This window comes from Morone saxatilis, unplaced genomic scaffold (assembly GCF_004916995.1).
Source record: "Morone saxatilis isolate NCDOM2014 unplaced genomic scaffold, NCSU_SB_2.0 Contig22, whole genome shotgun sequence".
NCBI classification, from domain to species: Eukaryota; Metazoa; Chordata; class Actinopteri; family Moronidae; genus Morone; species Morone saxatilis.
This window is the reverse complement of record NW_023339785.1, coordinates 6,355,099-6,370,759: the sequence shown is the minus strand read 5'-3', so window position 1 is coordinate 6,370,759 and position 15,661 is coordinate 6,355,099. Positions and strand designations below refer to the sequence as shown.

General features: G+C 37.2%; 1 protein-coding gene across 1 annotated transcript in view; it reads left to right on the top strand.

Moving 5' to 3' along the window:
• Positions 1-15,661, top strand: part of rxfp1 (relaxin family peptide receptor 1) — a 60,598-nt gene that overhangs the window by 1,831 nt on the left and 43,106 nt on the right. Inside the window, exon 2 of the mRNA XM_035668874.1 lies at positions 5,953-6,090. Coding sequence (XP_035524767.1) covers positions 5,953-6,090 — 138 coding nt within the window. The remainder of the gene's footprint in view (positions 1-5,952; positions 6,091-15,661) is intronic.

Genomic DNA, 15,661 nt, shown 5'->3' with positions numbered 1-15,661 from the left:
ACATGATTCTACACACAACTACACATGTACACATATACAGACAATTAGCACATATCTAACACATATAACACATGAGTGACATTGTTCAACTTGTCTGTTGAGTTTAACACTCTTATGAGTGCTGGTACAAACTTTTCCAAAAGCGTGCTTTTTGTTAGAGCAGCTGTCTGTATCTTACGGCAAGTTTGCCTCAGGTTGTCTGTGCTTAACATACCCAGTGGTTTTCGGGATGAGTCTTGCCCTGCTGGCTCTAGTCAGTCCTTATCAGTTTGTGTTTTCAGCACTGAACAGCAGCGATGGAAGGCCAGCTCAGTGAGCAGAGAGCTATTTGAGGCTGTCCAGCCTAGCAATCATTATTTCTTCTCCTATATACTGTGCTCATCTTGAATAAAAAACCATGGGCTGGCAAATTTTAAGTATCATTGCTGTCATACATACTCTTGTTTCAATAGTCCAAGCAAGAGAAAACATTGGCATCAAATTTTTTGAATATTATGGCCATCTGTCTGCGTGAAGGCCAAGAAAGTTTTCCAATGAGAACAATTAAGTGTAGTAGAATTAGTTGTTTTGTCTCTCCGAGATGTTTTTGGATTATGAACACGATAATGCAGCTCATATATTTCGTCTTTGTGCAGGTGTACAGCTCGGCTTCAGCTGTTTTGAGTACAACTTTCAACTGAGGGTGCAAAACATTTGATTAGGAGTCTTTTTAGCACTACTCAGCATTATCACTATAGAACCTATAAAAATATCCAACAGCATCTCCAGGCCCTTAAACAGAGCATGTATGGTTGAAAGACTAATTGTTTATTTGAAATATAAAGAGACATTTCCATTTCTAAAGCTGTCAGGTGAAACTCAGTATTCTCGTCTTAACCTTACTCGCAGTTATATTGAACTGCAGTGTTAACAAATTGCATAGAAATGTCGCAGCTGTCTGTATCTACGGCCAGTTTGCCATCAGGTGTCTGTGTTAACCATCACCAGTGGTTTTTGGGATGAGTCTTGCCCTGCTGGCTCTAGTCAGTCCTTATCAGTTTGTGTTTTCAGCACTGAAAGAGCGATGGAGGCAGTCAGTGAGAGAGAGCTATCTTGAGTGGCTGTCCAGCCTAGCAAATCATTATTTCCTCCTATATACTGTGCCTCATCTTGAATAAAAAGACCATGGGCTGGCAAATTTTAGAGTATCATTGCTGTCATACATACTCTTGTTTCATAGTCCAAGCAAGACAGAAAACCATTGGCATCAAATTTTTTGAATATTTATGGCCAATCTGTCATGCGGTGAAGGCCAAGAAAGTTTTCCAATGAGAACAATTAAGTGTAGTAGAATTAGTTGTTTTGTCTCTCCGAGATGTTTTTTGGATTATGAACACAGATAATGAGCTCATATTTCGTCTTGTGCAGGTGTACAGCTGGCTATCAGCTGTTTTGAGTACAACTTTCAACTGAGGGTGCAAAACATTTGATTAGGAGTCTTTTTCAGCACTACTCAGCATTAATCCTATAGAACCTATAAAATATCCAACAGCATCTCCAGGCCCTTAAACAGAGCAAATGTATGGTTGAAAGACTAATTGTTTATTTGAAATATAAATGAGACATTTCCATTTCTACACTGTCAGGTAAACTCAGTATTTCTCAGTCTTAACCTTACTCGCAGTTATATTGAACTGCAGTGTTACAAATTGCATAGAAATGTCCACAGTGCATGTGCTGCACTGGAATGGTCCGCACAATAGTACAGTGTCACTAAAGAAAAATATACAGTGATTCAATTGATCCTTTTTTTCATTTCTATTCTCATAGCGTTAAGGTCTCCTCTGTTCCCTTTAACTCTGACAATGCACAGTAGCTGTAAAGCTGAAAAGGTTATACTTTGACAGACAAGCTTTATTATAGATGTGCAAACATAGAGACATTGTGATCCACAGCCTGGAAATGACTCATAACACACATACAGTCTTAACTAAAGATAAATGTAGTCTTTGCTTGTACGCTACAAATTTGCAAGAAATATTTTCGTCAGAGCTGTTGGTTTTCATTACTTTTTTTTTTTCAAAATATTGGGATACTCTTACATTCCCGCGGCTAGTTCAAACATGACAGACGAGATACGAAGAACACATTTAGACAAATACGCACACACGCGGCTCCTGCTGTATGTCGCCGCAGCAAGGCAGCGCCATCTTCATCCCATCTTCACTAATATAGAATATATCAAACATTTTCCCCCTTCTTGTGTATTATGTAATTCCAAAACTATCCTCTGCTCTTAAGGGAGTTCTTCAGACTGAAATAATTTTGCATTGTGATATGGTGGCAGGCACTGTGCATCCCACACATTAAAGGATGTCTGGTTCTAAAAAGATTTTCATATTTGCCATGAATTTACAAGTTTATACTCAAGGGAATGGTGATTTATTTGGCATTTATTTTAGAAAACAGACATCTAAAACATCTTCCCATGGGGCTTGGAGACAGAATTGGCACTGCGTGATTCATTACTACGGCTCGTGTCTGGTGGGAATGTTACAGTTAAGTGCCAGCACTTAACTGTAACCTAGCCATTGTAAATATGATGCATGTCTAAAGCACAGCAAAGCCAATAATGGATGAAGATCTCTTGTGCTTTAATTGAACACCATATTACTTTGGAAGTGTGCCCTTACATATAAACAAATACTCTTGTGAGTCTAATGACAAAATTATATACTATCAGAAAAGTTTTGAGTTCTGTGACAAATATGCACTTATCTCAGCTGTAGTTACTTTTTCTGCTTCAGTGAATCAGTTGTAAACCTTTAGTGAGGGTCAAAACAAAACAAAAAATACCAAAAGCGTATTTATGAATGTGTTTTTTTTTTCTTTGAAAACTTCTATTACCTGACCTCAAGTTCATCCAGAAATTGAGAATAGAAAATTCTGTTTTTTTTTTGTGTGATTTATTTTTTCTTCAGGCAACTAAACTAGTAGTTGTAAATTGCTGTTCCTTTTCCAGTAATCACAAATATATTATTAAAGAGCTTTTATTGCTTTTTTTTTTACTAGTGACTGTGAGTAGAAAACAGCAGTTTTTAAATGAAGGTGGAGACATTAGCAACAGTTTTCACTCAGTCAATGAGGACAGGCAGTCATGTTTTTCATGAAAAATGTTATAAACCTGTTCATAAATGTAGCTGCAGTGGTTGATGATTTGAGATTTGTAAATGTGGATTAGTGACTCAGATCTGCTGCTCGCACTTTGTTTTGCAAACAAACAGTTAGGGTTAGTATAACAATAATTGTCAACCAAAAGTTTTGTTCGAAATCATGAGGCAATGACTTACACTGCTGCCCTTGGACATCTGCTTGGATAATAATATTATATTATATTATAATAATAATAACATTAGCTGGCGCAGTTTTGTTCTTTCTTCAATTTGTGATTTATTGTGCTCCTAGTGAAAGTTATCACTTTTGCTGCCAGTCACAGAAGACCAGAAGTCATGGTTCCTCATAAAAAATGTAACTCACCCATAAATGTAAAATCAACTTCAATCACTGTGGTCAACATGCCATTTGGCTGCACCATATAATCGCGGCTGATTAAGGTGCATCCTCCTCTACTATGGTGGATTTAAATGGTAAACGGACTGCACTTGTATAGCGCCATTTTAAACGCTACACACTACATGTCACCTTCACCCATTCACACACTCACACGCTGATGGCCCAGCATCAGGAGCAATTTGGGGTTCAGTGTCTTGCCCAAGGACACTTCCGCATGCAGAGAGAAGAGCTGGGATCGAACCGCTAACCTGTTCCTTCTGTACTGTAAATTGTATAACAGGTCAAGCAAATAGTCTTTGGTTCTGCCTCCAAAATTTAATGTTAATGTTATTTTTTTTAATTTAATTTTTATTGATCAACCATGGCTGAATGGTTTAAATTGCTGTCCATCAATTGAGTTTGAGTCCAGTCAGGGACCTTCATGTCCTTTACTTTCTCTTTCCTCATTTACGAAGATCGAACTGCCAACCTTCTCCTTATGTTAATGAAATAACTGGTCAAGCAAATAGTCCTTGGTTTTGCCTCCAAAATTTAATGTTAATGTTATTTTTTTTATTTCATTGATCACCACCTGGCTTAATGGTTTAAGTTGCTGTCCGTGAATAGAGTTTGAGTCCACTCAGGGACCTTCATGTCATTCACCATCTCTTCCCTAATTTCATCTCTCCACTGTGGTCTCTCCCCAAAAAAACTTAAATTATTTTTGCTGCAGAAAGTATCTCAACCTGGTGTTACATCACCAATGTTTGACTTGTTATCATCAGGAATAACAAAATGCAGAGGAACACGAGGCATAACTGATAGCTTTCTTTGAAATGGCCGTGAGAGCAGAATTATTTTCCGGCGTTCGATGTGCTTTTGCAGTAAACAGGATGTTAGAACCGGAGGACTTCATTTGAAACACTCAGGTTGATATGGAAGTTTTAGCTTATGGAAGCGGCTGGTTGGTTGCCTTAAAATCCGTGATTATTTTGAATCTGTATGTATGCCTTCAACATTAAGATGCGCTGTTGAAGAAATGTTATCATTTTCCAGGTTCTGAGGACCATGGGATTTTAATATAAAACTACTCCAAAATAAATGTTTTTGACATACACAGTATGTTATAGACATAGCCTAAGATACAGATCCTATCTGAAGACACACGTCAACAGCACAGAAAAGTTATGTTTGATTTAATGGGACCCTGAACTCCAATTTTACAGAGAACAGGAGGTTAAAAGAGGCAGCTGTGAGATGCTCAACGTCAAAAGCAGGTCATGAAGTCTTTCAGGGCACGGCAGTTTTATTAACTTTGAATAAATGTTGGACAGCAGCACACATTTATATTTATTTTACTAAAAACTGGGCATCAAATTAAAAATGATGAAACCAGGAAACACTTGAATTCATCTGGTATTTTACTATAAACCAAAGACTAATACCTTCTAATTAGACAGTGATACTCATAAAATAAGGTGGTGCTTTCAAATTACCAATATACTGTTATAAACTTGTTAAATGTGTCATTAACCAGCTCTGTGTGTATTGAAGCATCCCAAGCTCTTTGCAATCACTTCTTAATACCTATTCTTTATGTTTATTGGCCAAATACGCGTATGTGCAGTTATATGTTTAGCTTATTTCCCATGACATTTAATCATATTGGACACATATACGTTACAAAGAGTAAACGGTAGGGCCAAAGGGATAAGACACACTTGCCTTTAGTGCGTAATGAGGGACCCGAAAGGATCTGACCGGTCTTGTTGGGACATCAGGAGATTATAAATCAGTGATTTAGCATGAAGCCAGACTGTTAAGTACCATGTAGATGATGAGGAGAATCATAAATTCTATTCTGTTCTTAATTGGGTGCCAGTATGGGGATGCCAGTGTAGGTCTTATGTGTGATCTGCAGCTGGCTTGTCATTGGCCTTTCTGCTGTATCTTGAACCAGAGGCATAATAAGTCAGACTCACTATGGCACGTGAATAAGGAATTTCAATAATGATGAGGGATGAGAGAATGAATAAATCTCTCTTCCAGTTCATGATGTCTGTTTTACATTTACCACATTTGTCAGCCTGCACTGTTTGTTCTATGTCCCTGCATAATTTAGTCTCTGAAGTAAAGTAAAGCAGTAGCCATACAAAACTATTAAGATTACCATTGAATCAAATAAGGAAACACAGCAACTCAACACGGATTGAACACAGACCAGCTCCCTGAAGCGCTGAAAGAGCCCATTGACATAGGTTTGGACAAATGGATGCAAAAGCTCCCCAGAAGAGATGCACAGATGCCACATGTTCACTGAAATGTTTAACAAGGGCTCTCAATATGTCCCTGACAAAGATAAGTGGAAGAAATCTTTGCATTTATAATTATATTCTTGGATTGTTTCTGCTTTGTTTATAGCACTCAATATCACAGAGGAGAAGGCATCGTGCCCCCTTGGATTTTTCCCCTGTGGCAACCTGACCGTGTGCCTGCCTCAGCTCATGCACTGCAACGGCATCGATGACTGTGGAAATCAAGCGGATGAGGAGAACTGTGGTGAGTCATTGTTTCTACTTGAACAAATGTTAATATGTTCATGTGCTGCATAACCCTTTTGCCTACATACATCTGCAATGTACCAGCTGTGTGGGGCACTTAGATAATAGTTGATATGTACACTGACAAACCAAAGCTTCTAAATGGACTCTTTAGTGATTAATTTACTACATAGGTACAGTCATATTGTTGTACTATGAATTAATTCTGTTCCCTGCCTACAGTGGTCATTGCAGTGGTAATTATTTGCCCTTTTCCAGAAAAACAAGTAATGCCGTCAGAGCGTCAGTGATCTTGCAGCAAAGTGTCCTTTTTTAAGTTTTCTCTCTGAAATATGTAGTTAATTTAATGCGTTTTTCATAATGTTCCATGACCTTGTCCACACAGGGCATCTGATCACACAAAATTAATGTTGGACATTTTTATTAAATTTGGGGATTTGGGATAGGTTTTATTTTTCTTTTGAACACTTGTGGTCAAAAATGACCGGCCATCAGAAATTAATGAGTGAGACTACTCTAGAGTTCAGGCCCATCCCCATATCAGTTGGACACACTTCCTCTCCCAGACCCCCACCGGCATGTGTGTTTGGACAGACATTCCCCTTCTTGGCTGCACTGGCAATCCGCACAGGAACCTTTCCCCTATCTTTCCCCCACGGGAATCTCACTTTATGAAAATTTAACAATTGCAACATTGTTTTAATAATATATAGGACACACACAGACACACGTCTCAATGTCATATATTTGCAAGGAACGTGCAGCAGCCCCCCCATAGAACACACAAAATGTAACCAGACATCAATGTCGTAATATGTTAGGTTTGTATGTGTAGTTTTGGGCCTGTGTCCTTTCCTTGCTTATAAAATAATAATAATAATAATGACAATAACATTCAGTTTTGACCGGAAATACAACAGATGTTATTTTGTGTCACTATTTATTAACTTCAAATGGTTTCAAAAACAAATGTCCTTGTTAAACTTTGACACAAATGAGTCTGTGATAAATCAAAACATTATGTTTTTTCAAAAACTCAAAAGCAAGTTGTATGAGCTCAGTACAACAAAGCCACAGGCCATAAATAGAAAATAGGCAGCTATTGCACAATGGAAACTTTATACTGCATGCTCATTGATCCGTTCTGCTGATATGGTGTACCTCAGAGTTCTGTACAGATCCAGTTTTGCAAACCTATAACAGCACTGCATCTGCAAAGCTTAGTCTCGGACCCAGCCCAACCTGTACCCATAATTAAATAGGCTCTGTTTTGCTTTCTGGTGTAGGCAACACAGGTGCAAACCCCAGTGGGAAAATAAGCAAATACATTTAAAAAAAACATTCACATTGATGCGTGTGGATTGTGTGATCCAATTTTTGAATGGATCATGTTCACTTGCATTTCCTCCTTCTCAGTACAACTCATTGTTTGAGGCATTCACTCATACCTCTAAAGTCTTGTGTATTTTATGCACAGCTGGCAGTGTGGTTACTTTAATTTATTATGTAACACCAGGATTTAACAGAAACTGACCTGTACTTTTCTACATGCTGGTGAGCTGTTCGAAAACATTATATAATTTAATTATGTTGGTAAAGATGAAAATAAAAGACTGCAACACTGTACATTATTTTCATTTCATTTTTACCCATACCTTGAATAAAATAATTTTTTTTGGTGGGTTACCAAAGTTTAGGGGTGTACTTCTCAACACACGTGTAAATGTTGAAAGCATTTATTCAGCATAGGTACAGAAAAAATCTATGAGTGCTGTCCAAAGATATATTATTATGTAATAAAACATGCAATTGACACTACAGCATGGTTCAAAGGTAAATGACATAATCATTGTTAACAAAAATTAAATACAATTTTAACCCAAAGAACTACAAATATGTCAGATTACACTATTATAACCTTTTAATGTTGAAGCCTCCATTCTTTTGCTCCAGTTTGTGAAAACAAGCATGACTGATTTCCTGAATTTATCTTCAGGAGACAATCATCAATTATGGCTCCTGTGCTGAAACAGGTGCAGCTTATAAAACAGCTGTCAGATTATAATAAATGACAGTTATGAATTTCTCTGACTTCCGTCCCTTCCCCAGGCTCGATTTAGTCATCCTGTGGGAAGGATGATGATCTGATGTCAGCTTTGTGTCCAGTAAGTGCTGGTGGTTTATGTAGTCTTAATAAAGTCAAAACCAGTTCACTGCCTGTTTATATTAACATCAAAGATGCATTTTCCTGTCTCCAGGCATATTTAGCAGTATGCCATCACACACTCATATAAGTACAGTGCTGGCTAACAGTGTTAGATGACAGAAACACTTAATAAATAGTCATTGATCGTCCTTGTCCCTCTTTGAGGTGCACCTAATAGACTGGAAACTAAGTGCATCGCTTGGTCTGACTAAAACACAGTTCCTAAATCCAGTAGCAGGCAAAGCTGTCGTGACGCTCCCATGCGGAGAGGGGAAAAACACTTAAAGTAGGTCTTTCATAATCTATTGACGTAACAACATTCTTTGCACAAGTATACTGAATGGCAGCAACTCCCTTGTAGAAAATAAAATAGATTTAATTAAAATATCCAGGAAGAAGGAAGTATGCAGTACACAAAATACTTAGTTCCTCATTGGTTTGACTATGAGGCTTTTCAGCTGTACTGGTTGCCTCTTAACAGCCTGCCCTTCATCACTCAGCACCTCTGGAATGTTTTATTTTGCTTTTGTTTTAGTTGCATTCGTTTCCCTACTTGCTTTTCATTAATTCATCACCGGAAATAGATATATTTTTTCAAAATGTGAAGCGCTTACTTAACAAGACTGCAACACGTTTGTAAACGTTAATTTAGCAAATGTTAAAATGAAAATTGAATGATTTCAATCTGAGGACGGGGTAAGGGAAATGAGTTATTGGTTTACAATTATTTGAGCAACAGTAAACTTTTAAATGTTTTATGCATTTCCAAAGTGGCTATTTACATCAGTCTCTAACTCCAGACCTTCTGGATGTTACTCTCGTCAGGAGGAACACATTGCTGACCTTACAATTTTGAAGGTCACAGATAAAATCCTCTTGAGGCAGTTAGATTGACAATCCTTTTTCAAGCATCCCTGAACAAGACACCGAGCCCCTAATTCCCACGGATAAGTGTTAAGGTTAAAGGCATCAGCCTCTTTAGGAGGGATAGCGTAAAATATGTAATTTCTCAGAAGAGCCACAGAACCAAACCAGACAGAAAATGAGTCGTTGAATTGTTTTTTGTTCCATCTTTCAGGCAGATGGATCCATCAAGATACATTTTGGTGTGTGTGTGTGTGTGTGTGATTCAAGTCAGCAGATTTTAGAATCGGGGAGCATTATTTTGTCATTATGGGCTTTTCATATAAGAGTTTAATGGACTCTTGATTCCATCATTTTGGAGATGTTAGAAAGATTTAAACTGCCTCCCTCAGTCATAAACTCCTGCCGAAAATAGCAGTCTGCCTCAGGGGTGTGAGAAGCACAAAACGCGTGTCCCACTTGAAGACTGTGATCAGCGGCTTGCATGTGGAGAAGTGTTTAGACAGAACAAGCACAAGTGCCATGGGTGCAATGGGATGGCCTGATATTCAGACTGAATCGCCATTTCAGTACCTCTCCAGTATTCAGTCTGACATGTCTTCTTGCTAGCCATTTTTCAGGGAGGAGGATTTGATATCCAGCTGGTCTGATGTCACTTGCAGTCAGTGCTGAGGATGTGTGCGGATGTCAAACAGCATTCAGGAGCCGAAGTGCTGCTACCACTCTCCAGGGTAGCTGCTGTTTCACTAGCTTGTGTTCTCATTGTAAATTGCAAAATCCCATTGAAGGGTTCTTTTAGGGTTTAAGCTAATGATCTGCAGAATGTCTGAAATAGTTTACTATAATGTAAGACAAAGAAAAGCAACACTGAGGTACTGCAACCAGGAAATGTCTGGCATTTTTTCTTGATGCCTTTCTATTGATTGTTTCCACTCTATTCCTTAGGATACCCAACAATTTCTTAGATAAATATCTACTGCAGGCCTTGCTTAACATGAAGTTTTACTCCACTACATTTTTTTCGCAGCTATAGTTATAAGTTATTTTAAAGATCAAGATTATACACACAAAACATGTGACCAACTTCTTAAATATGATGCATGTTTAGATTGAACTACCTATTATAAACTTGTCATAATTATTTCTATTTCAACCAGCTAAAACAGCAGTTTGACGGCATTCAACCCATCACATGGTGTTTATTCCTGTCTAGACAGATGGCATAAACCTTAAAATAAACTGTTGAGGTAATGGTAATGTTCCATGGCTGGACATCTTAATAATTTACATTATTGCAAATGTCAGTCAGATTTTGTGTTCTTATATCTCTATTATGAGATGTGGGTGATTCAGAGGTCTGAAATGAGGTTAAGTATGAGAAGTATTGCTCAGTAAAATGTGTTTTATTGAGTGAGCACTTAGGTATAATTTTGAAGAAATGATGGACAATTCTGGTCTTAGTAAGTCTTCCTGATGCTGTATTCAGTGCCTCGCCTTTAGAGAGCCTTCACGTTGCACTTTGACTCAATGAGTAGGTGTAATAGTCTTTGTGGCTGAAATATCTGACACAACTGTGAAAATAAGCTTGAAGTGACAGATCTACTCGCCCCAGGTAATCTTCGTATATACAAGATGTTACAATAACAGATTTCCTTTGTAGTTCTTTCCTGAAGAACATTAGTCTTTTGTACATTAGGAGATTGTACGTGTTACACTATATTTGCAGTGGCTGATTTATCTAATAAATACACCGTATTTCTCCAGAAACTTGAATCCTGAAGTGTAATTCTTGATACCAAGGATGTCCACATGTTTACAAAGCGAAAATAATTATAGGATGCTATAGACTCTTTGAATGTTAAATCTGATACCTTGCCTTCCTATATGATTGCTTCATCAGAAAGATACTGTATCTGCATCACCGATTAGGCTGACAAGATACTGAGTCAAATGCTAAGACTGCTGAGGAGAGAGCAGCAATCCGTGCATACTACCTACAACTTCGCAACACAAGCTGACATAAATAAAGTAGTGACTCTACCCTTATTCACTTAAAAAACAGCCCCACTTATCTGCATCAAATCTAAATTACTTTTTATTAAAATAACTATTAATAAAAACAGTCATACCATTAGATTCTAATCTAATCTGATTTAATCGTTTGAATAAAATAATCTAATGGTGAAGAGCACATTTAAAGGCATACCATTATTAATGTCCACTTCTTCAGTCAACAACAGTCCTAAGATTACCTTGAATCCTGCTGTATTCACAGCACTATTTGGCAGGCCTCTAACTTATAAATAACTGGGTGCCTAGTGACCTGGAAGAGACAGGGTTAGGTGAGGTTCTAAATAAAATTGCAAATAAAAAGTGCTACATTATTTATATGCTTAAGCACCATAAAGTGATGTGTTGCAGGAAGTGTGTAACAACTTTATCAGATCCCCAACATCAGGGGGAAATATAAGAAGCCTAAATGATCCATGCTGATCTCTAAAAGTCATAGAGCGTCAAAACAGCAGAGAGTTATGTATGTTACTTGAAAGTGTAATGTGTGTGTGTCAGTTTTCTGAGTATGTCGAGTGGTGAGTGCATACACGTGTTGAAGGATGTAGGTGGATGATCATTTTCCAGCTTTGATGAAGAGTATGAAAGAGAATAAACAAAGTTTCACAAAAGAAGACCGGAGAGGGTAACGCTCTGAGTGGTCTAATGAATTCAATGATTAAAGACGGGGTAGGCAGTATTTTTTGGCGTCATTAGGCAAAAAAATATCATAATAACCTTTCAGCATATTGTAATTCAAGTGTTTGGAGAGAAAACAAAACTTCTGGGCCTCCTCTTGGCTCTGTTTTATGGCTTTACTAAATGTAGCCCGTGATGGGAGACTTTGGCCAATCACATTTCATCAAAGAGGGCATTTCAGAAAGAGGGCATTCTAATTGGCTGTGGAGGAGGCTGGTCCATAGAAATAGAAAAAAAAACAGAGGAGGAGCAACCTCCTCTGTTTTTCAAAGGTTTAAAATTAAAAAATCTAAAAATTAAGTGGTTTACCAAATCTCAGCATCATTCATAAAAATAAATAAATAAATCTCCTCCAAACCATCATTGAAATTCCGATTAAAATCCTCAACAGTGACAACTGCATGGCAGGGCAGTCTGTGTGAAATGGTGGTGGAGGACAGGGGATGGGCTGCTGCTGTCCTCTGCAGGGCGAGACCTCTTATATCAATTTAATGAACTTAAATTTTTTATGCTAATCTGTAATTGGCCAGGACACATAAAGTGATGCTCCAACTAAGAAGGATCTACCAGAATACAATATTGACTTGTTGGTCCATTGATAATTTCCAAACCGATGGTAAAGCATAGATACAATTTTCAACAACCTTTTCAACAGAGTCCAAACATCATGTTTTTTTTTTAGATTTAAGCTTCCATTTTTGTATTGAGCAGTAGCTACTTAATGTTACTTGCAACAAGATCCTTAAGCTAACCTGTGCAGCTGTGATGCCCCCGGGGAGTCTAGAGTGCTACTCTGACCTGGGATGGGATCCCACCACAGAGCCCAACAACGGCAGAGAGAGGCAGCTGGGGGAAACCGCGGCAGAGCCAGAATATTTTTAAGAATTAACTCTCTTACTACCAAACTCTAGTCTTAGTTTGGTAGTAAGAGAGAAACTTGAATTCAGAATGTGTATGGTTGTATTGTTTAAGAAGGACAATATATATATATATATATATATATATATAATATTTCCTTTATTTTATATTCTTTTTAGAGAGCCAGGGTAACAACTCATCATAGAAAACACTTCTTTGCTCTGCCTCTTTCTGTTTCTCTCTCTCTTTGTGTCTCTGTTGACTTTCTTCAGCAGTAACTTTTATAAAGTCGCCCAAAAATCACAATGTGCAGAAGAGTCTTGTAGCCTATCAAAACGATTGAAAATAACGTGGTAATGAATGACATCTGCAACAGCTGATTGCTTTACCTGGTCCCCGCAGTTAAAATAAACACCATATCTGCGCCGGAGAGCGTCTGTCTGCATGCAGAGCAGTGTGACTGTCAGTAGACTGCACAGGACGGGCAGAGCGAGGGGACATTGTCCAGTAGTCAGTTGACCACAGATACTACCTATGTCAGAATGCTGTTTGTTGATTTCAGCTCAGCATATAACACAATCTCCCCCGTGAAACTGATTGGTACACTTATCACTCTGGGCCTGAGTATTACACTCTGCAACATGATATTGGACTTCCTCACAAAGAAACCTCAGACAATTCAGATTGGTGATTTGCAGATGACACCACCATCATTGGCCAGATTTTAGACAATGATGAGACTTTATCTGGTGGAAATCAACAATCTTGCAGAATGGTGCAGAGAAAATTATCTACTGCTCAACATCAGCAAAACCAAGGATTGGTGCATTAGGAAAAAAGAGGCAAACACATACCCCCCTGTTTACATTAGTGGAACTGAGTTGGAGCAGGAGAACAGCTTTAGGTTCCTGGGAATCAACATATCACAGAGAACCTGTCATGGTCATCTCACATCTCCACCTTGGTTAAGAAAGCAAAATCACCATGCCAAGTTCTTGTTAACTTTTACAGAGGAGATATAAAAAGCATCCTGACTGAAAACATCACAAACTTGAAAAGAACTTTAAAAGGACAAAAGTAATATCCATCTACGGGTTTGACTGTACATTTTAAGTAAAAACTGCAGAAGGTCTAATCATATTGCATTCCGTTAGCCTCATAGCATAATTGCTTAAGTCATATTTCAATGTTTTTGGAAAACAAGAAAAAACACATTTTTTTAGAAAAAATATTGATATTTTTTATTGATATTGTAACAGTACATTCAATCAGATGTGTGAACAAGTATGCAAAAAGAAAAAGACCCATCATCAATTAACTAACAAATAAAAGTGACTTAGGCAGAATATGCCATGACATAGGCATTTTTTCTCTTACATATAAATGCAAACATCACATAACCAGTGTGTGTAGTATAACAGATATCTTCAACAATTTCTGTTCCATGTCCCTTCCTGTTATGACACTCAATCTGTATTCCATACTTTATTTCTAAAATGTTCTATAAACAGTTAATAAAAGTGTTTTTGTCATCAAGTATAACAACTGTCCCTATCATACCACCTTGCACTTTCATATATATTGTTAATACTACCTTGTTTAAGAATCCTTTTCTTTTCAACGTGCTTTCGCATCGCCCATAACATCGTGAGTACAATTTTCGTAAAAGGTGTTCATTGATGCAGAATACTCTGTGTTTCATACAAAAAAGTACCAGTGTTATGTATGTTTCATGCCCAGTATGAATACATATCATTATTACCCTTACTACTCACTTGAAAATTAAAGTGTCTCATTGCCTCAAGTTCCTTGTAAAAAGCTAAGTTTAAAAAGTGTAATCCATGTGTACAAACTTTCATTTGTGTTTCGGTTACAATTGACCTTCAATGTCTTTCTTCTTGCCCCCCATTGACAAAATCAAGTTACAATTTATTATAAACTAAATTACAGTTATGCACAACTTTACTTTGCTTCAACCTATTACAAAGTGATTTTATCTTTATCTGTTTTTTATTTAGTCATTTAATTCTCCCTCAGTCAGTGTTATTTTTTTCCCATCTGCATTCAAAACACTTTTTGAACGGTAAACATCTTGTGATTAAATTCATTTTTCTGTGATTGTGTTATTTCTTGGTTCATATCAAAATCTTGTTGGTTTACCATCGCAACGCCTAACCTTTCATCTGGCCATTGTAATCATTTGTTCACCCATTTGAACAAATTTTCTGTGTTTCATGGTCACACACAAATTCATTTTACTCCATGGCATATTCCTCATTAAACTTCACATTATCAAATATATTCACACTTCCATTGTGGATACATTGTCATCTTTGTGAGTACTTGTCACAAATCCATCCATCCCCATACATTTTACTCATCTATACCACAATTACTTCATGAAGTTATCTTTGTTTCCTATTTCTCACCAAGATCGCACCATTTAAAAATGTTGTTAACCACAGTCCATTACCTCCGTTTCCACCTCCATTACTTTTCCTTATGTCTAATCCTTGTACAAGTTGTATTTTTATGTCTTGACTGTTGTGTGTATAACCTTCATCTTCGTAATCATCATCCCTTAAGAACCATTTACTTTTTCCCACTCTTTCCTTCCCAATTGCCAATTACTCTCAGTTAAACTTCAATTGACTTTCAGCAATGTAAACCATACTACCAAGTTTTATTTTCCCACCATTACTATGGTACAACCGTGTCCCTCATCAATAACAGTTTGTGAAATTTATTTTCACTTCACGCTTATTTTAACTTCGTGATTAATGTATGTTGTAAATGAAAAACTTTTCTTAAGTTATGACATAATAAACAACTTTTCTTAATTTTTTACAATTTACACATATGGTTGTATATTTAGTAAAATAAAAGCACTTCT